At 39.8% G+C, this 20,885-nt stretch overlaps 1 protein-coding gene across 8 annotated transcripts; it reads right to left on the reverse strand.

The window, feature by feature from the left end:
* Nucleotides 1–424: 424 nt before the first annotated feature.
* On the reverse strand, nt 425–20,119 carry LOC137607997 (protein FAM222A-like). Of its 8 annotated transcripts, none has more exons than XR_011038141.1 (3): nt 11,975–14,086; nt 1,558–2,991; nt 425–1,300 (listed from the first exon to the last, which is right to left on the reverse strand). XR_011038141.1 is itself a non-coding variant. In XM_068333941.1 (3 exons), the coding sequence occupies exons 2-3, from the start codon at nt 12,102–12,104 to the stop codon at nt 1,616–1,618; spliced, it is 1,506 nt and encodes a 501-aa protein (XP_068190042.1). In that variant the 5' UTR covers nt 12,105–12,140; nt 19,830–20,119; the 3' UTR covers nt 425–1,615. The 8 variants fall into 8 exon arrangements, 7 of the variants coding, with proteins under 7 accessions (XP_068190042.1, XP_068190038.1, XP_068190039.1 ...); XM_068333941.1 differs by adding an exon at nt 19,830–20,119 and having other exon boundaries at nt 425–2,991; nt 11,975–12,140; XM_068333937.1 differs by adding an exon at nt 19,830–20,119 and having other exon boundaries at nt 425–2,991; nt 11,975–12,143.
* Between the last annotated feature and the right edge of the window lie 766 nt (nt 20,120–20,885).

Below are 20,885 nucleotides of genomic sequence, written 5' to 3' on the forward strand. Positions count from 1 at the left end.
TTCTACATAATGGGAAACATAATATTCCTGTGCTTATATCTGGGAGCATGTGTTTTCATGCATAAATGTTGCATGGAGTAAAACCTGTATATAATTATTCACATGCATGTATTTTCAAGTGTTCAGTGGCTTCTGCCTCAAGTGTTGACCATCTACCTACAGTAAGAAAATTTAATATATCAGCTTGCATCATTTAAAGAGAAATCAGTCCAATATGTTCATCTAAGGTTTGACATAGATCATGTCATATTCAGAAATAGATCAATGACTGAAGAAAGTAGCAGCCTGGTGGATAAACCAGAACAATGTCTCATCTTTCCATAACTGGTTTATCTTTCATGAATACAATAAAACCATCTCCTAAGTTGCACGTCTGGCAGATAACAAATGATGATACATAATAACACAAAGTACTTTCAGGGTTTAGAAAATTTAATTTACTTGACAATCCTTATTAAGAAGAGGCAAAAAAGGGTGAGGAATAAGGGTCATACATTGCAAAATGTAATTATTTCAGCAACATACTTTATGTAGAGCGCTCACATATTCATATATAATAATTGCACTTTATAATTATAGAGACAGTATGCCATATATAACTCAACAGGCTTTCAAAAATAAATAGTATTACAGAACCAAACCAGACAAACAAGGAACTACTCAGTCATACATCTCACACTATCAACGATAATATAGCCCTACAATGAAGATATTGTAAATGATTCAGGTGGCACGCCATTATACCCAGGTTTTGTGTAAAAACCAACCAAAGGAAGAGAACAAAAAAAACCCAATCAATTTCGGTACAGAAAAATAGTCACCCATCCTTTCAAACTTTAAAGATGTTATCGAAAATGCAACCAAAGGGTACGATTCGCTTGGCCTGAATTGCCACAGTGTCGATTTGGATATGGAACAGTCCTAATACATTGTGCTGAGCATTAAAACATTATAATTAATTAACATGTTCAATTACCTAAGTTGAATGTCTACACAACAATATATATGCAAATGTGTATGCAAAGTGTTTCCCCAAACAGTGGCCAGAAAACCTGCATCATAAAGCACAAGGTGGGATGAGACATATGTCAAGTGTGGCATTGACAAAATCCACAACAAAGCAGCAGACAATGAATTAGTTCATAATCAGGAAATGTTCCCTCTGAAATGAGAGTCCATCATGTAAAAAATATACAGTATTATCACCACAATGGATACCCGCAATCCTTCTCAGATTCAGTGAATGTTCCTAGAAGGGCAATGATGATTCTTTCAGTTCAAAGGCCTACAGAGGAAATACCTGCAAATATACAGTTCAAATGTTACAGTTTGATTAGGTACTCAGCATCAGTATCAATGAGGAACAGCAGGCGTATTTGATGACCACTTAAACATATAAAAATAAAACATGAAAAGTCCAAAGATAAACCTGTATGTGTATAAGTTGTGATTATCAGTTATCTTTTCAGGCTTACAACACAAAGCCTTCTATAAATACAGTACATGCACAAACTAAGGACGCGTGTCTCATTCTCATAGATGTCTGAACTGACATACTTCAAACGTCTAGACAAGGTTCTTCCCCTGTGTCTGGTCTTGGTGGTGGAGCTGCGTCTTATCTGTGGACGGGGAGTTGGATGTGGCTTTGCTGGTGGTGCTCCAGTAGCTGAGGCATCCCCATGGCTTCGTACCCACGGCCCAGCATGCACTCTTTGATGCAGGGAGGGTGGATCTCACTGATGAGGCACTCCAGAGACTGCAGGCTGCTGCTTAGCACTGCAGCGTGGCAAAGACTAGAACTAGACAGCCCACAGCAGAGGTTGTGGTCTGTGTTGTAGGCCTGGGGAGGGTGGAGCTGTGGCTGGTGTCGCTGTGGGTGGGGATGTTGGTGGCCGTTCGGGTGGAGATGGGGATGGGAGATGCCCAGGTCTCGAAGCCTGGCTGCGCATGTACCCGTTGCCAGCACCTGAGAGGTATAACAGTCGCTATCAGGGCCTTCCCAGAAAGGGACAAAGTTCTGTCCGACAGAAAACTCCCCCTGCATGGTGACGTGACTCAGAGAAGAGATTCTGGTTTGCTCCTGCCCTGCACCCACGCTGGCAGGATGCGGCCTGTATGGCAGCTGTGTGGAACACCTCAAAGGGAGGCAGGTTTCAGGGGGCTGGCAAGCTTCTGCGTCTCTGTGCCTCTGAGCGCCGTTGCTCACGCTGTACATCCTCACTGATCCCTGCTGATAGGGCTGCTGCTGCTGCTGGATTTGATGTTTCTGCTGCCATACGCTATAGTCTCCTTTCTCCAGATAGCCGGCTTTGGCTATCTCTGCACTCTGTTTAGGTATCATCGCCCCCGTGAATGCCAGACTGCTCTGGGGCGGCACTCCCAGGACAAAATCCGAGTCTGAATGTGCCACTGCAGCCACAGCCTGCAAAGAGGGGCTGGTGCGAGCCTCCCCCCCCAGCTGCAGGGCTTGGCTGTGGGGAACTCTGCTCATCTGCCTCATCAGGCTTTGAACATCAGCCAGCTCAGACTGGGGGGCCTGGCTCTGATCTCCAGAGGCCATCCCTGTGCTAGAACAAAGTGTCTCAATGGGAACATCAGGGAGCTTACATGAGCTTATATGATAGGCCTTATGTCTGTGTCTGACTGCGTAGCCATTATTCAGAGGGTTATTATACGGTGCCACAGAAGTCTGACTATTTGTGTGTTTAGTCCTCCTGCCATCAGAATTTTTCACCACACCTTTGACCACCACAGAGGCTTTGACGATGGCCAACAAGCCCTGGTAGCCTCCTAAGTATGGGTGTGAATAGGGGCTGTACCGCTGGCCAGTGGTGTCTAAACCATTGACGGTTTTGTTGAGCTGTTTGTGCTGCGGCACCCGGACATCAGTCGGAAAGATTTTGATGGACAGTGGATTATTGGCAGTCTTCTGGGCAAAAGCATCCAATTCTGCAGGTGAAGGGTACCGAGAACTCATGGAGGATGGCTCGCCTGAGAAGGAAGCAGGCAGAAAACCAACCATTAGTCTACAAGCACCTCAGATTAACCCTGTATCTCCTGTTTACTGTTGTTTTTTTCCCTCCCTTCCAGATCTAAAAACCCACAATGGAAGACATCAAATGTCGTATAATCAAATTTTTAGGAGGGAAACACCTCCAGCACTATTTGAGCAATGTTTAATGAAATTAATTTGGACTTCAGTTCATCCCAAAATTAGCTTATACTGGGAAATCAAAAGGCAGACTGTGGCATCAGCTGAAGGAAGAAGACCTAATTTTATTTAAATGGCTTAAGAGAGATTCACTGGATGACATCGAGGAGCTAAACGGCAACTGGAGCAGTCAAATACAATCTGACTCTTACAGTGATAAAAGACTCAAAACAAAGTGATTAGCACGAGTGTAGTTTAAAATCATTAAAATAATACAGGTGAATACAGTTTGTCCAAATTCTCACCATTTGTAGATGATCTATGCCTAATTTTTTTTTGTGATATTTCTCAAAAATCTTGTAATTTGAGTATTGCCACTTCCCATGAAAGAGATTTTGTTCAATTTTATGCTTTTATAGACCTGAATTGATTCTACAGTAAAAGCTTGGACCTTAAACTGTCACGGAAAAGTGGATGCAGATTGGGAAAGAACAACCACAAAAGCGCTGCTGATTGAATTGTGTGTGGGGAAGCTGACAGGACAAACTAAGATTGGATTTAAACACTATTATTCAGGCAATTTCATGGCTGCTTAAATCCCAGCAACAAAAGGATAGGTGGGAAAGGCGCCCCATTTAAAAACAATAAATCATCTAGTTGAAATTACCACCACCTTTCAGAGTGACACTTTTATGGAATTCCTGACATAAAAAGAAAAGGCTCTGAAATTAACCTAGATTAGAATTTAAGTCGATGAAAATCATGGCAGGCACACGAACAAGCCTATAATCTGCAATAAAAAGAAGGACAAAAAATACAAACAAAACACTTCATTTCATTTTCAATAACAAAACCAATTCCAGCTATGCAGGGAGAGCTCACTTGTTGTTCCCATTTGAAATTGATTTTGGAGTTCATTTCATTTCGGGTCTACAGTCAGCCTCCCGACTGTGAAAATGATTCAATCTACAAGATCCATCTCATGAAAGAAATAAATTGGGTGTTTAAAATGTAGGAAAGAGGTAAGGTGGAGTGTTCAATCCATCCAGCAATCTCCCAGCGGAGCACAGGGAATGGCACACCATGGTGCCTGAAGCATGAATGAATTCTACAGAGAAATACAACAAAGCAAAACACTGCTTATTATGTATCACGGCGTAGCACTGCTATAGAAAACCATAACATCTGGGACGCTGAGGTGTTTTAATGGTACAGTATGCAAGATAAAAATGTGAGCTCTCTCTTTCTGGTTTCCCATAAGCCTGCTCAAAGAGAACGGAGTAACAGGAGCAGAAAAAAAAAAGCATCTGTAATAAAAATTTCTGGCCTTTGGCTGAAAGCTGAATATTCATGATCATAAATGATCAGTAGAAGAGGTTTATATCCACCTGATGGGGGCTTAGAGGATGAGAAGAAATGGTTTAAAATGTCCTAAACCCTCATGACAACACACACACACAACAGGATCGGCACAGCAGTTGCCTATTTTTTGCCTTAGAATAAAAATGTACAATTTAGCTCAATTATCTATCAAAGATAGATAATTGAGTGTGATTAGCATTTCAGTTGTTATTCAGCAGAATGTCAGAGTCAAAGCAAGCATGCTTCAGTTGGCTCGCTGCTCCACAATCACTTCAAACACTTTGAATGCTGACACGTCTCAACACGGTGTCTGATATTGTTAGTCCAGAGATTACAGCCCTGTCAGAGCCATGGAGACAAAACACAGCTGCACTTCCCACTGTGGCTGCCGTAATATTGCACTGTGGACACCTCCTTAGCAAACAGGCCTTCCCTGCTCAGTATTCACAGATCTATCATCTGAGGACTACTAACTGTGTGACACGTGCTTTAAAAATATCATTTATAGCTGATTGTGGCATAAGTTCCAATGCTGGATGGCATGGAACTAAAACACTGTGACAAGCACTAAACTGTTCTAAATTGCAACCAGAGAAACGCTTCATGTTTACCATTCAACAGTAGCTTTCCCTAAGCAAGCGGTAGCGGTAAGATTAAGTGTTATCTGGAAGTCATTCTTCACAATATTTGCTCATTATCCTGGACCTTCCTGCAAACACACCCAAGTCAAACAAAACAAAATAGAAGGTGTGGGTTATTAATTAAAATCAGGCACTCTATGAGAGCCGAGGTGCCAAAACAGTAAGAGCGCAGTGCTGTTTTGTGCAGACTCTCAACATACAGTATGAGCTACTGCATACTAGTGAAAGTGATAACTAAGACTGTGCATAAAGTATCGCTTCACTGGTTCCCGACAGGTGAATAAAGAGGTTTATGTGAGGGACTTTAGCGTGCAATCTGCTATTTTAATTAGCTAGTGCATTTCAAAACATTTTGGTCTTCACCCAGAAAATAAAAAGGATGAAACGAGAAAATAAAGTCACCATTTGTTCCCTAACCTTCATTGCTTTGCAAAAATAATGCTATTCAGTCAAGTATTAGGTCCTTTTTAAAACAAGCATTTGAACGGCACAGAAATGTTTGAGTCATCTGTATTTTCACCTACAGCAGATTAAAATGTCTGAGCCACAAAAAAGCTTCATAGTTTTAGCTGAAGAAGTGCATGTTTCCTTCCTAATCAGCCTTTAATGAGTTTAGTTTATCAGGTTGTTCATGTTGTTCTTCCCGTAGTTTTGCATTAATGCAGGCTAAGTTCTGGTACATCATCAGCACATCGGCCAGAAGAAATGGTCTGCGTGAAAGAAAAAGAATACCCTCAAGGTCATGAGATACATTTGAGCAGTAACAACACATTTAATAAGAGAAAAGAAAAAGAGGAAATAATCCTGCAATCCTTTTTTTTTTATTTCACTCGAGTCTTTATGTTTGTCCATTTTTACCCACTGCTGGACTGAACTGTTCACAGCTCATGAACCTTAATGCTTTTAACTCTATTATGTACACAGGGAGCACATGTGCTACTAAAAGTCATCTTACCTAAAGGAACAAAAAGACAAGCTTTCGATTATCTATTACTGTACATTTCTTAATAGTTTTCCTTCTTTCATTGAAAAAACAACAACACTGCAGGCAGTCACATAAAAAAAACCCTCATTAGTGCAAAATAAAGATAAAAACTTGAACACAAATATGAGGTTGTTCACATGACAACGGGGAAATGGCAGCTGCGTGCTGTCAGGTAAGGAATGGCAGAGAGATAATTAGCAGTCTGACCTTAAGCACTTAATCACCCTGAACCTGCAGACTGCATGCTGCTTTGCGCCCCGGCTCGCAGAGCACAGGCACAGCAAAGAAAGAAAATAAAACCGGCCACTTTTTTTTTTTTGCAAGCAACCTTGGCTGATGGTATCAGAAAGTGCTTGCAAATTTTGTATTCTCTAGCCCTTAATATGCCCCATCCTTCTTTCAGCTGGGAATTACTGGAACTGTATGCATTGGACTAAAAAATTTATTGTGTTTTTTATCTCCCTTAAAAATGAGCGTAACGGCACTAATGCGTGATGCATCTATAAGCATGGATTGATGGATTAAATGGCCTCGAGAGTCAGGCTTGAATGTTTTCTCGGTCGGAAAGGGCTCCAGATATTAAACGTGCTGCTTAACTGTTGTGGCATCATGCTGATTTGCTCAACTGTTGTGGAAACATGCTGAGTTAAACTGGTACACTTTCACAGGAAACACCTAATCCTTATTTCCTCCTTCCATGCAGGGGACATGCATGGAGAAAAACAGTTGGGGGTTGGGGCCAATTATAAACTCTCAATCACCACTACACCTAATTTATTATGTGTTTGTGAGCATGTGTCTTTGTGACTTAAAAAACAGTTTATTTAGCCTGAAGGAAATCTAGAGGTTAGTAAGTTCAGGGGGTTAGTTATAACACGATTGTATATATTTGATCTTTGATAACCTCGATTCCACCCCCATGCATTCCCACTCCAAGCTTTCTGCCACTTTAAACTGGCTAATCTTTTCCCCGTGGTCACACTGAAGCCATTTCCCCTCAGATTAGAGCAGAGACCTCTTGTTTTGAAGCTGTTTGAGTTAATCACTAATTTATGGGCAAAACAAGCCTCAGAGGAAGGGTTGACAACAGCAATTGGAAAATCTCATTGCTTTTCCAGAACCACAGCCTTCCTACATCACATAACCACAGGACCACCACATATGATTCACAACACAAAACTAATAATTCATGTGTTATGTGTTGTTTTTATCCATACATGTTGGCAGAACTTCCTTTCAATAGCCCCACAGGCCTTTTAACGGCATGCTAAAGAGTAAGGATGGCTGCTGGGAACTGGTAATAAAGCAGCTCCTGTTCTAAACTGAAATATCAACGAGCTCCTGGACAAAAGGTGCCATTATCGGTATTCACGTCTGTTAATTCACTCTAATATAAGGGGCAATTTCAAATGAATAGTGCTAGATGGATTCAATGAGAGATTGGAAGGGCAGCAACTAATAAATAGAGTCATGGCGAACACAGTTTGATGTCTTTGTGGCAGCACTTTATATAACAAAGAGATGTGACTTGCCAAACTAAAATGAGTCTGTCTCGGCATGGTCAAACTCAAGTTAAGGTAACAAACACACACACACACACACAAGCTATCATATTTTGAGTGTGTCTATAAAAATCAATCATCGGCTTGCTCAGCGTTAACATCAACTGCTAGTTACCCTGCTATTTTATATAGGAGACTTATTTGGCTTTGTGATGTTTATAAAAGAAGCCATTTTTAATATGGAGGCATTGTTTGGAAAAATTATCATTTTCACATTCTGTTTTTTGAATCGTCAGCAGAATTCCTCTCACGACAAACCAAATGCAGCTGACTTAGCCAAGCTGTGTATGGCTCTGAAAGGTATTAGGTTTAAACTCAATTTACAGGTAGAGGGACACAACCCTTAAATCCACTAACCAATTGCATCTTTTCATGTTGCTTTTCAATCGAAACAATTAAGGGAAGTATCTATATCAATAAGTATCACTGTAATCAAGCAGTATTGGCACCAGTATCAAACAACAACAACAACAAAAAAACAAAACCCCAACAATACCCATTCCTTCTAAAGACTTGTGGGACATGACTTCAGTCAAATCCACAGGAGGAACCTGACACCACAAACTGAGTTAATGATAGAACAATGCTCCCAACAGGCATAAATACATGTTTACCAAACAATAATCCAGATTTTTTCAATGACTACAGACTGAGCTCAGCACATACCACAAAGCATTTAAAAGCTATGCTTGTGTTACCATGACGATCTCATCTGGGCACCCAGTTGGCCCAATAAACCCAGTCATTAGACCCATGTAATTAATTGTCTTTGTCTTTTATATCTCTCTTTGAAACTAGCTTCACGGATCGACTATCTGCTCTTAGTCTCTAATTAGGCAGAGCAACAACACCAAGCAAAGTTCTCCCTCTTAATTAAGACAAACTTTGAAAATAAAATTAGATTGTTTATTGACTCGGCATCATTGATATCAATGTTAGTGAATTATGTTCAGCTGTGACCCGTAAAATACGTAAAAATGTCATTTTTTAAAGCAAATTTGAGTCACAGCGCTAAATTCTTTTAAGAACACCACTCAAGGTGCACTAAATTATATATATATATATATATATATACTGTATATACAAACAGTATATATACTGAGCAGGTAAGATATGGGGCTTGACAAGAGCTTGTGCTCAAAACGACTGCCCGCTGTGGTTAAACTGAGTTAATGAAATTGGTTACATGGACCATATGGTGGATGTAAAAATCAAAACAATGGCTGAAAGAAGCTAAAAAAAAAAAGAAAATCCTGAGTTAATTCCTAATTCCCAGGGTTTATTTTTGAATGATCTTTTTTCTTATTAGGATTTTTGAATCAATTTTTGAGGTGGAAAATGTCAACACGGGGCCAGCTGATTCCAGAACATATGATCTTAAATCTCACTCACACTCAACTCTTTATCCACTGCCTTCTTCAGTAAACACACACAAAAAAATAAAATAAATAAAAATACAGACATTCATTCACCCCATTTTCACAACCCTCTCTCTTTCCGCGTCAGTAATCTCTGCATGAAGGGTGCTCACAGAACAGAGTAACCTCAGGGTTGAACACTTAGTTATGTGTGCTTGAAGAGGCTCTGGTGAATACTCCTTTGCACCAGTGTCACTCTTTATTTGTTTCTATACCACTTGGCCCAGCTTGGGCAAAGTTTCCCCTCTCAAAGCCGACCAGAGCACAGGCCTGCAGCGTGGGAAAAAGCATTTCCAGCCCCTGCCTTCAAGCTGAGATAGCAAAAGAAAAAAAAAGAAAAAAAAAGAGAGAACAGCTCTCATTCACTCCCATCACATAATTCCTAACACTCAATCTTTCACATGGGTTTTGTGTGGATGAGAGCTCTCATATCCTGTGCCTTCCATTTAATGATAGCTAAAAATGGAAATGACTTTCAAAAGCATGGCAGCGAGCAAAGGCGGCCCCTATTTAACTCAATCCAACAACGAGTCGTTTAATGAAGAAGCCCAGGCCACACAGACTGAGCTCCCATCAGCAGCCTATTCCCTGTGGTTTTACTCGAAATGTCAGACTAGAACTGGAGGGTGCTGCGCTACGCTCAGTCTCAGTACATAAAATTTAAAGAGGAGGAAAAGGCCCTGCAGGTAAACAGGATGAGAAACGCACCCCTGGTCCTGCCTCAAGGCGAACTGTGTCCTTGTCTTCCAGTGTTTAGCAGACAAGTGCACCACTGATTTGTAATTAATGTTGAATAGCAAATAATGGAATGATGGACTATATGTGGAAAAAGGTGCTTAAAATATAGTATTCAGCATTTCAAAATTCAAGTCTGATCAGTTATCTTCTCCCCATATTAAATATGAGGGGGATGATAATACAAAACACTACATGCTTTTGAATCCATTACATACAGTCCATCACAATCTTATTACTTATTTTGGCTGATTACACCTCAACACGGGATAATGTGGATATTTATAGACAATACACAGCCGACTTAGGCTTATACACCTGATCATGTTTATGGTTCCTTTAAGTTTATGGAGTTTTGTGATCTCAGAAAACAACAAGCACAGCCCCACCCAACATTATCCTGAGGTCTAATTACCCATAATAGGTGAGAACACCTGGGTGTATGCAGGTGTTTCGATACTCCATCACCAAAGCGTGTGAGTATAATTCTCTGTCCCTGTTAGATTTCTACTTCCATGTAATGCGTACTATAAGTGATCACACCTCGGTTGGGGTACGTTTGATGATCAGTGAACAAAGGTATCCTTAATGAGAGACTCATACAAATCAACTGGAAACATGGGCCATCAGCTAATCCTCTCACCACCCCCTCCTTAAGCAGACACATTCTATATGTCATATCAACTCAGCTTCTAAAACCTTGTAACCTGTCTGTGAATGCAGGTCAGCCTGTTTCTTGTCATGATTCCTATTTGAAGAGAATTTACCCAAACATGTGGTGCAATTTTTATGTTACTGTATATTTTTGTGTTATAGTTCTGATTGCTGCTTCACGGTTTTTGCAAATCTAGGTCTTGATGATGGGCAGACATACAGCCACATCCTATTTTGGATGATTTCTCATCGTCACAAACCATTTACCTGATGAATGTCTACTACTGACAGACTGCAAAAAAGGTCATTTTTAAATTTAGAACTTAGGCAATGTTTTGGGAAACTGTTTTCAACTTGCCCGTCTCCTATGTACCTTGTAGGAATGCATGTATATATTTCTGAACCAAATTAAGTAATGACTGATTTACAAAAAACCAAGTCTTTCCTAAAACAATCCAGAGTTCCACAATGATATCTCCAACAACAGCCATACAGTTTCATTTCATTGTCAATGATTTGTTCCTCTCCTAGAATGCAGTTAAATTTCTCTGGATCCTAAAAAAAAAAAAACATTAAATAAATGAATGACAGCACAGGCACAAAACATTATAAAGACAACACAGGGCACCGCATTTTCAAAAAAGAAAGCTGACACATCTTCAAAGAACCAAATAATTTAATATGTTTAATGGTTTTGGAGTTAAGTGCATTCATAAGACTGTCACACACATCAATCCGAATCATTCAACTGTAAGAAGCTGTAGCGCTTCAATACAGCTTCAAACCAGACCAAACCAAATTTCTAAAGCAATGATGAAAAGGAAACCGCAGCAGAATAACTTCATTTTTGGTCCTATGATCTCATTATGTGAATCTAGACTGTTCAGGGAAAAAAAGGACCATGCATTTGAGACCACTGCAAGTAAAATGGATGCAATGTAACCTGCGTCAAAGAAAGCAGCATCAGACAGAGAGCTAAATCTGCAAACATCTTCCGTTCCATCAATTAATTGGATAAAATCTAATCATGCACGTCAGTCCACGTTAGCCCCAAACCCACCCACTCCACCTTCCAGTGAATGCAGCACGATCAGTCAATATGAAGGTCAAACAGCTTGACATGGAAACGTGTTCTTCATAAAATGCAAACACTGTTGGTAACCCTGTATGAGCAAGTTGATTAAGTCTGTAAGTTAAGTGTCTACTTGGACCTGCCCAAAGCTTTATTGCAGGAGCAGTCTGATTAGTATCATCATCATCATCATCATTATCATCGTCATCACCAGGAGGCCTATTATTTTAGTTCAGCTGAAATCTCGGCTGAATCCTACTAAAATCCATACATGATCTTTATGTGCACTTGGTGGCAAGGTCACACCAATCACAACTGGTGTTTGTCATCTCAAACTATCTATAGAAGACTTGTCTGTCTTCCAAAAACGTCCACCTGGGTTGCATAAACTGACCTTTGTGAGTACATGGCTGCAGCGGTGGAACTGACAGCAGTAATGGTGGCGGGGGAACATCAAGGCTTTTGGGCGTGCAGGCCAGACACCGTGAGGAGAGATTTTGCTGCCTCTGGATACAGGCTAGCATGATAGTTCACAAGGGCTGCACACAGCCTGGTTACACCTGCTGGAAAAAAGAGGAAAAGTTGCTTTTAAAGTTGCTTTTGTTCAGCATGTTCAGCATTAGCAAAGGAACATACTACAGCACAAACTAAAGTTAGTATCGATCAAAATTTCATTCCTCTTCCAGGCATTAAATCAAAACAGCAAGACAACCATCATATGAATCAATCATCAATATCCCTTCATCAAACCAGATTAAGCAAAAATTATGTTGTAGCAACAACTTTTCAACTCAATTAACCACAACAGCAAATTAATCTCTTCACAAAATTTCTATTTCAGATCTTTAGGAACTTACAAAAGAAGCATTTGTCCCATTCTTTTCTGTTTTATAAAACCTTTCAGAATTAGAACTTCGTCAACCAAAGTTTTTGCTTGATGAAAGTCTTGTACCACAATGTTAGAAATAATTGGGATTCTGGGACTTAGACGGTGTGTGGGACTTGATTTTGGAAGTTCCTATCGATCCATCCTTCTCCTGTGCAGCATGTGTTGTGAGTCAACATTTTGCAAATTATCAAATCAGGTCGCATAATGGCAAGAATCACTGAAAAGAAAGTGGATCCAAAGATTAATTTTTTACAAAATCGCATATCACATATAAAGCATTTCAACATTTTAATGGAACATCAGTTGGATTTGTGAAGTGGAAATGTTGCTGGTTGGGAATATTAAAACCCCACAGGAATCTCTCCTCTTTCTAAAGTATATTTTTCATAACACTTCAATAGCTTACATCTAAAACTCTAACCATATGGGTCCTTTAACTGTTTTAAAAATTCAGGAGGCCCGCTCTGAACTGCTGATGCTTCATATTCAAAAAGTAATATCACTAAATGACGATTCTGTCTTCGCCCGCTCTGTTTGTTATGATGGCTCTTTCCTACTTGTCGGCTGCAACCGCAGAGATCATTTGAGAGTATCCTAAGGTGATGTGTTTCAATTTGTAGCATTCTTAAAGCGCCGCGTTCATTCTTTTAGAAATTTGTCTGTATTGATCGGAAGAGAAAGCCAAAAGCAATCACCTCCCTAAAAATAGTCTGTGCGATTTGCAGAGTTAAGTATTGTCAGAGGATTTGAAAGGCTACGTCTGGAAAAAAAAAATAAAATAAAAGAGAGAGAAGGTGTTTGTCCTGAGCTGTGCTGATTGAAGCAATCAGAATGAAGATGAAGCCAGGCACTGAGAGCACATTTAAGTGCTAATCAAATCTGACTTTTTCTTTGATTACCAAAAATAGTCAAATCTGAAAGGCAGCACTTCAAAGCTAAATAACATAAATCTGGGGCTACTGTAAAAGGATGCAAAAGCTTGGAAACAGGCCAGTTAAGGACAATTGATGCTAAAGAAAAAAATCGATCCTGTGATTGCAAAATAAAATGAGCTTTCATTACAATTAAACTGTTTCAACCTTTTTTGACAGTTTAAACATTAAAAAGTACAGTATCCCTGACACTTTCCTTTTTAAAAAAGCTTGTAATTAATGCTGTCTTACACTCACCCCTGGATGTGTCGCTACAGGCTTTGACTTTTCATACTATGGTGAGCTTCTTTGTCCTTACCATCTCCTTGCCTATAAATTCTCCATTTATTAATTCATGTTACTAACTTGAGTTCATCCCCAAGTTTCTGCTTTTTTGTCTTGTACATTCCTGTGAATTGTATTTTCCACACCTTGGTCAGCAGGGTGTTAGCTCATGGGAGAATGTCAAAGTGTGTGCAGTATATATAAATGTATGGAGCCGGTGAGATCTTTTGGAATGCGCCATGAGATAACTTTAATTACGATACGATGCTGTGCGAATAAAATCAACTTGACCTTTCCTTTTGAGGCATTAAGGTTCTGTGGTTTTTTTGCTTTATACTTTGAGTCAAGAAAATTCAGTGATGAGCTGCAGAAACACGATTACATTACCCTCAAAAAGGACAGGAGAGAGTCACTTTTATTTTACTCACGTTTCCCAAAAATATGATTTGCTGACTCTTTCATGTGCACCTCCTCCACTCAACATTTGTCCCTCAGTGACAAGCCCACTAGAAACTGCTCAGTACATACTGTCTCATCTGAACACACACATATGAAGAGCTATAAAACCTGGTGAAGTCAGATTCCATTTTGAAAATAATGGCAATTTCACAACAACCCTTCCCATTACTGCTCATTTGTCAGGGGGGAGGTGCTGAAAACAGAGGCAACACAAAGGAGAAAAGATATCTTCAGGGATATCCCACAAGCAGAAAATGAGACATGAATTTGAATACCTTCCATTGCTACTATGATTTTCAGATGGGATAAAATACATCAAGGAAGGCATTATAATTCAAAGAGAGGCCAGCACTGACTTCAAGAAAAAAAATAATTTGCTGAAAGCATAAAGGAGAACTAGAAATGATGCATAAAGCACACGTAATCACGGTTCCTTTCATCCTGCTTACTAAAATTTTAAATTTAAAGTGATTTTATGAAAATGTGAGCTTTAAAATTGCCTTCTCGCTCTTGAGTGGAATTACCCTAAAAGAATAAGGGAACAGAGATAAGAGATTAAAGGGATCTCAGAATGCAAAATACAATCAGGTTTTCAACCACTGTTCATTTTCATGCCCTCAATAAAACATTTTGTTCCACAAAAAAGTTTTTCTTATAATTTGCATGAAACAATGCAGGCATTGAGTATAACATTGGCATTAATTATCAGTGAGAAAGAGGCATTGTTCAACTTAATCTTCACATAAAAGGCCCAAAATCTTTCTACTGATATCACAGTCAGAGGGGTTATCCAAAGCCTACAATTTACCATATCCAATGCCATTTCAGGTCACTTTTTGAAGAACTTTAACATCCTTAATAAAAGAATAAAAGCACAAAGTTTGAGCTGTGAGGATGTCTAATCTTTGGCACAGTCAGGTCACATCCATGTAGCAGATAAGCAGCAAGATGTGGACCTCTGAGGGCCTGCCAGAGATAAAGACCTTGTGCATTGCAGTCCATCAAACTGTCCCCCATGGTTTTCTGATAAGAATGTCTTGGCCAATAGATCTATTTTTCAAGCCTCTCCCCTCATCATTGACAAGGCTTACAATGCTTCATTTTCTATCGTGTTGTTTGAGCTTCAATGAGGATGGGGAACCTTCTGAGAAGATAAGGTCAGCAGATGAGCCCTAAGGAAAAAGACAGAGAGACTTTGTAATGGCTGCTGAATGGCAGTAAAACAGATAGCTTGAGATAATAAAGCTGGCTATGCATGATTAACCAGGAAACACAAAACTGTGTCAGAACAAAAGAAGAAAAAAAACAACTAAAAGGTGTCACGCCTTGCCTTTTAACTGTTTGCTGTATTAAAGTGTCGGCACAAGACGATCCATCAACACAGGAAAACACCTTTAAATTATAAAGGGACTCAGACAGCAGCATCTGTCTGACCTTCTGGAGACTTTTATGACTTTGTGTAGCATCAAGGAGTGCAGTGAAGATAGAAGCAAATTGAAAAGAGCCTCCCTCTTGACAAACATGAAATATGCTGGGAACACATATGCACACATCGACACCGACACACACACACACACACACACCCCTTCCTACTCGAGCCATCCCTGTTCCTGTTAGCAGTTCTTAGAATCCTCAGTTAATAATTAGATCATAATAAAAAAAGGTTTTAAGACGAGCACCCTTTTCACTCTCTGAATAGATTAGCATGTGAGTGCTATGCTAATACTTTTCTTCCTTCTACTCCAAAAACTGCAGAACGAGCAAAAGGAGCACAAAAGCAAAAAGAGAGAGGAAGGTTGAGTTAGGAATAAATACATGATTAATAAAGAGCAATCGGTCATTACAGAGGAGAACAGAGTCTCTCTTTGAATTAACGTGACATGGTCCATGCATAACAATCCACTTAGTGTGTAATTAATTGTATATTACATATGGCTATGATACCGTCTTCAAGGCAGGCACTGCAGGAACCTGTCTAAGTAATGGAGACCAGACAAGTAGTCTGACAGAATTAGACAGCAATGCTGCTGCAGCTGCTGGATTCACGCACATGCATACACACACACACACACACACACACACACACACACACACACACACAAACACACACACCGATCCTCCCAACCCCCTCATACATTTTTAATAGAATCTATTACTTCTGGATTAGCCGATAAGAGCTGGCCTGGTTAAATTCTATAATAGTTTGCATAATTGGTATCAGAGCAGCACACAAGAGAGACCCAGATTTCTCTCATCTACTTTTCTGTAGAAAAGGAAGAAGAGGACACAAAGGTTCACATACAGGATATCCAAACAACCCGGGGCCACTCTGCCGGAACACTCGAGGCCTGAAGCTGATAACAATGAGCCTCATTTCCATTAAGATTAGCTCCCATAAAAAGTATTACAACAATTTTAACGAACATTTCCTATAGAATTCATTGGCAAGCACTAAATGTATGTAAATGGGATAGTTGGGGAATATTCAGACAGATGTCTCAAGCATTCAGTGAGGTGTAAATCATGCTGCGGGAAATGTGGGCTGTCGAAGAAAAACATTTATTTTCTCATGAAAGATTCCATGAAGTCATTACAAAAGACGCTTAATATAAACTACTGAAAATGCTCAAGAATACAAGTCAATTGTATAACAGTTGATGTTGGGCAAGAGGTTAGTTTTACCTTGGTCAGGTTGATGGCTAATCACAGACATAAAGAGAGAAAAACCACCACACTAATTCATCCACTTTTGTGGGAGGAAACCTGCACTGACAGATCCAGAAGTCCTTCGCTGTGACGCTGACCAGTGCTCCAACATGCTACCCATCCGAGATCAAAATTTGATTTATCAGAGGAATTAGGAACACATGAGACAAGGATTTATAATCCACTGTCTAAACAAGGTCTTTTTTGTTTTGGTAAAAAAAATGTTTTATGTGTCTACAGATTATGAAAGCCCATTTTTGCTCCTAATCCAAAACTGCACAATTAAGCCTTATCAGGGAGAACAGCCTTGAGAGGGAGTAGAAAGTCTTGGACTGATTCAAATCTGCCCGAGTCCACAGATGGTGCCAAGGTAAAAGAAACACACCGCACAGAGTTTATATCTGTCCAATGCCAAGTTATCGTTAGATGGTAAACAGAACTTTATCCTATCCTTATCTCTGTATGCACACTGAAACGTGCTGTCAAATAGCTATGGGTATGCTGTCCCAACCTTTACAAAACCTTGACTTCAAAGAGTGAGCTACAGTGTTTGTTGACATCAGTAAGCGAGGTCAGGCGATGGGCAGGATGATTTTAAAATCCCCTGTCTTACTGGCTTCTGTTGTAATTTGTTTTTTGTGAATAAACGTGCTTTTAAAAATTTAAAAAAAAAACCTGATTTCTTTTGAAAGATTCTTAAACAAAATGACTTTATGTTACACAAGTGTTCCTCCCAACCCCCTGTTACCACAAGCCATGCCCTCTGGCTGTTTACTGTTCCACTGCTCCACTGCTCAGGGTCACCGATTCCTTCATGCCATTAAAGTCTTCAAACAAACATAAAACTCATTAGAAAGTGCAGAGAAAATGCTGCCCGTGTGGCTCTAATGTGGAAGATAACCTAATGATATGCTCTCTACCATGAAACATCAAAATGTTCCAGGAAAAAAAAAAAAAGCCTTTTGATCACTGGACCAACTCAGGATGTCATCCTCTCTCTCTCTGCCTTTTTATTCGGGGAAATTGACTATGCATCGGTTGCAATTTGGCTGTTTTGATCATTATTTTGAAGTAATGACTGAGACCATCACTTAAACAAAATAAAGATTAAAAGAGCTCTATATAAACCTGGCAGTCAGTCGCTCTCCCTGAATGACCCTGGAGGTCCAGTCCTTAACCTTCCACCCCTAACCCCTCATCTCACAACACCCCCAACACACGCTTTCATTCTATTAGAAAAGACCAATTAGACAGATTTCATGAGATAGCAGGCTGCCTGTAATTACACATGACATCTCTCAGCGGATAAAATGCTGATTCCAATAGATGGATGAGAGAAACTGTTCTGCAACAAACCGAATAATATTATTCCAGATAAACTGGTAGCAAACATGTTTTTGAAGGTATCTCCTATCAGAGTATCACTTATTCCCTTAACCATAAAGCTCACACTTAACTAGCCTTGAATGTTAAGCTACAGATGACACGGCAGAAAAAGACGTGACCTTAATCAGTCCTTGCACTGGCCTGGGTAACAGTCATCCAAGAAAAGGTCATTCTTGTGGTGAGCTGTTTCCTCTATTCAGTAATTCGGTAGGCATGGAGATTGAGCGAGCCTGGGGAAACGTCACAATAAATCAGAGCTCAGCTTCCCTCATGAGAAAGCAAAGGGGAGCAGGCAGCCAAATGACAAATCCCTTTTCTTCACAGAGTTGGAATTACTGCTGGGTTGTGATGTGAGATCAAGAAGGAAACCCCCCCATGGGATACCTACCTGCATGTTGACTGCTCATAATATGACGCCATTCACAAGGCTCTAACGTCAGGCTCATGCAGGCAAAGCACAATTCAAACAAATAAGAAAAAATGATATGAGAAGAATGGCAACATTTAGTGATCTACAACTGAACAATGTGGCAGTGTTTAGGTTTATGTCAAGAGAAACACCCAACAAACATTCAAGGAGCAACACAATCCAAACTCTAGAGGAAATGAAGCAAACCAGTATAATCCATGATGAAAAGAGAATGAGTCACTATTTTTATGGAACAGTAGTAAATCTAATCCACAATGTCATGATTTATGTTCACAAGAAATCATAAGAAGAAAAGATAAGCTTAATCATAAAAGTCGCATGCTTCAGAATAAAAATAAAGCAATGAGGTTGGCATATTCTTTTTCATTTGGTCTGAGAACATCTAGGAAAAAAAAGGAAGACAAGGACAATAAAACACTAAATTGCTGGCTTTTTTTCTTCCCTGCCTCTGGTGGGAAGCACTGGCATCCCATCTCTCTGAGTAATAAAGGATCTGGCACACGCAGGAAAGCATGCAGGGTAGAATTTCACACCTGGCCAATAATCTATAGGCCCCTCTGCTGCGGCTAACCTTCAACCTCAGCTGCCAACGGTGCAGTGAGGTGCGATGATCCCACCTCCGGCTTCTAGACAATAGAAATGGAAACCTTCTGCACTGAATGACCGATAATATACTTCAAAGCACTTCCTGCATCCACTGAGATGCTGACATATGAAGCGCCTTTCACTGCGAGCAAAGCCATCAAACAAAGATGCCTTCTGAGGAGGAAGATTATGAGACCAGAACTGTTTTGAGTGGAGGAAATTTTTTTTAAAAATTACTCATGTTTCTTTAACAAATGTGTCTAGTCCTCAACATATATTATGATAAGTAATTTCGCCCATTTCTTATGCCTTTTAGGGAAAAATCTGGCTTGAAATTAAATATTCTACTGAGTATAAACCTCATCTTTAATAGATGGAATGGTACAATACAAATGCACGTTAGCAATGGAAGGACTGTATTAAATACTACACAACCTGAAAAGATATTTTTCTCTTTATATTAGTTTCATCGTTAACAGAAATCAATTTAGTTGATGCAGCAGCAGAGCAAATCAAACATTTCCTCTAACTGAGAAACATTCCACGCAGTGTCCCATAAACATCAGGATGGACAGAAGAAGCATAATAAATGTCTTACAGAGTTTGGTCTTATCATAAGGCTTGTTTATCTTTGGTTCGCCACGGCTGATTGGTTGTTTCTCTGCTCGGAAGGCGTATTTCGCTGCAAAAAGCAATCTGGCCACTGATTAAGCGATGTTCCTCCGGAGATAAATCCATTTCACGAAGGTGGCTCCATTAACTCCTCGACATATTCAACACTTGTGCGGAAGATAATTTCAATGATTGTTTTTTTCCGAGCAGCCGCTCGCATCTCATCCCAGCAGCCGAACAAGCTGTGTGAGTGTGTGTGAGTGTGTCTCATGGAGAGTGATGTCGGAATGGAAATGAGTCCCCTGCGCTGTGGAAACCGGCTCCTGGCCAGTCAATCAGGATAGGATTTGAATATTCCCACGGCTCGACCAATCAGAGGACGGAGGAGGCGGTCGCTTCCGTGACGCCAAACCCATATAAGTAAGCACGTTGCTACTTCGCGGAGAAAAATTAAAGGAGAACAGCTCGTGAAATTTCAACCTAAAAAAGCACACAAATGCAGTTTTGTGGTTTGTTTTGATTTAGATGAGGGATATTATTAATGCAGATGTTTGCATCTCTCAACCAATCAGCTTGATTTAAGTTTTCAGCTGGATCAGAAGTGAAAAATATATCTTTATATCTTGATCCAAATAAAGGGTTGCCATTAAAAAAAAATCCAAAGCACAATGAGGATGAGTGAACCTATTTGTTATACACTCATCCAAAGTTATATGTTAAGTTGAACCTTTTTTTTAAAATTAGATTTTAATGTCATTTAAACTGTAGTGAGGGGAATTGGTGCTCTGGCTTTCTCTCAACCTGGAGACATGTAATATGGGACATATAAATTGTTTGAAACTGTGAATGTGAGCATGACTGCCTGTTTGTCTCTTTATGTTACTCTTTGATGAACCGGCAATCTTTCTGGGACATACCTCACCTCAAGGCTGAAACTCCCAGTATAGAAAATAGATGATCAGTGGGTGCAATCTGTGGATTTCATCGTGTTTGACAAGTTTGTCTTATTTTGTGTGTAAAACTAAATATTTTACACACAAAA

The sequence above is a fragment of the Antennarius striatus genome, chromosome 15, assembly GCF_040054535.1.
Source record: "Antennarius striatus isolate MH-2024 chromosome 15, ASM4005453v1, whole genome shotgun sequence".
Taxonomy (NCBI): Eukaryota; Metazoa; Chordata; class Actinopteri; order Lophiiformes; family Antennariidae; genus Antennarius; species Antennarius striatus.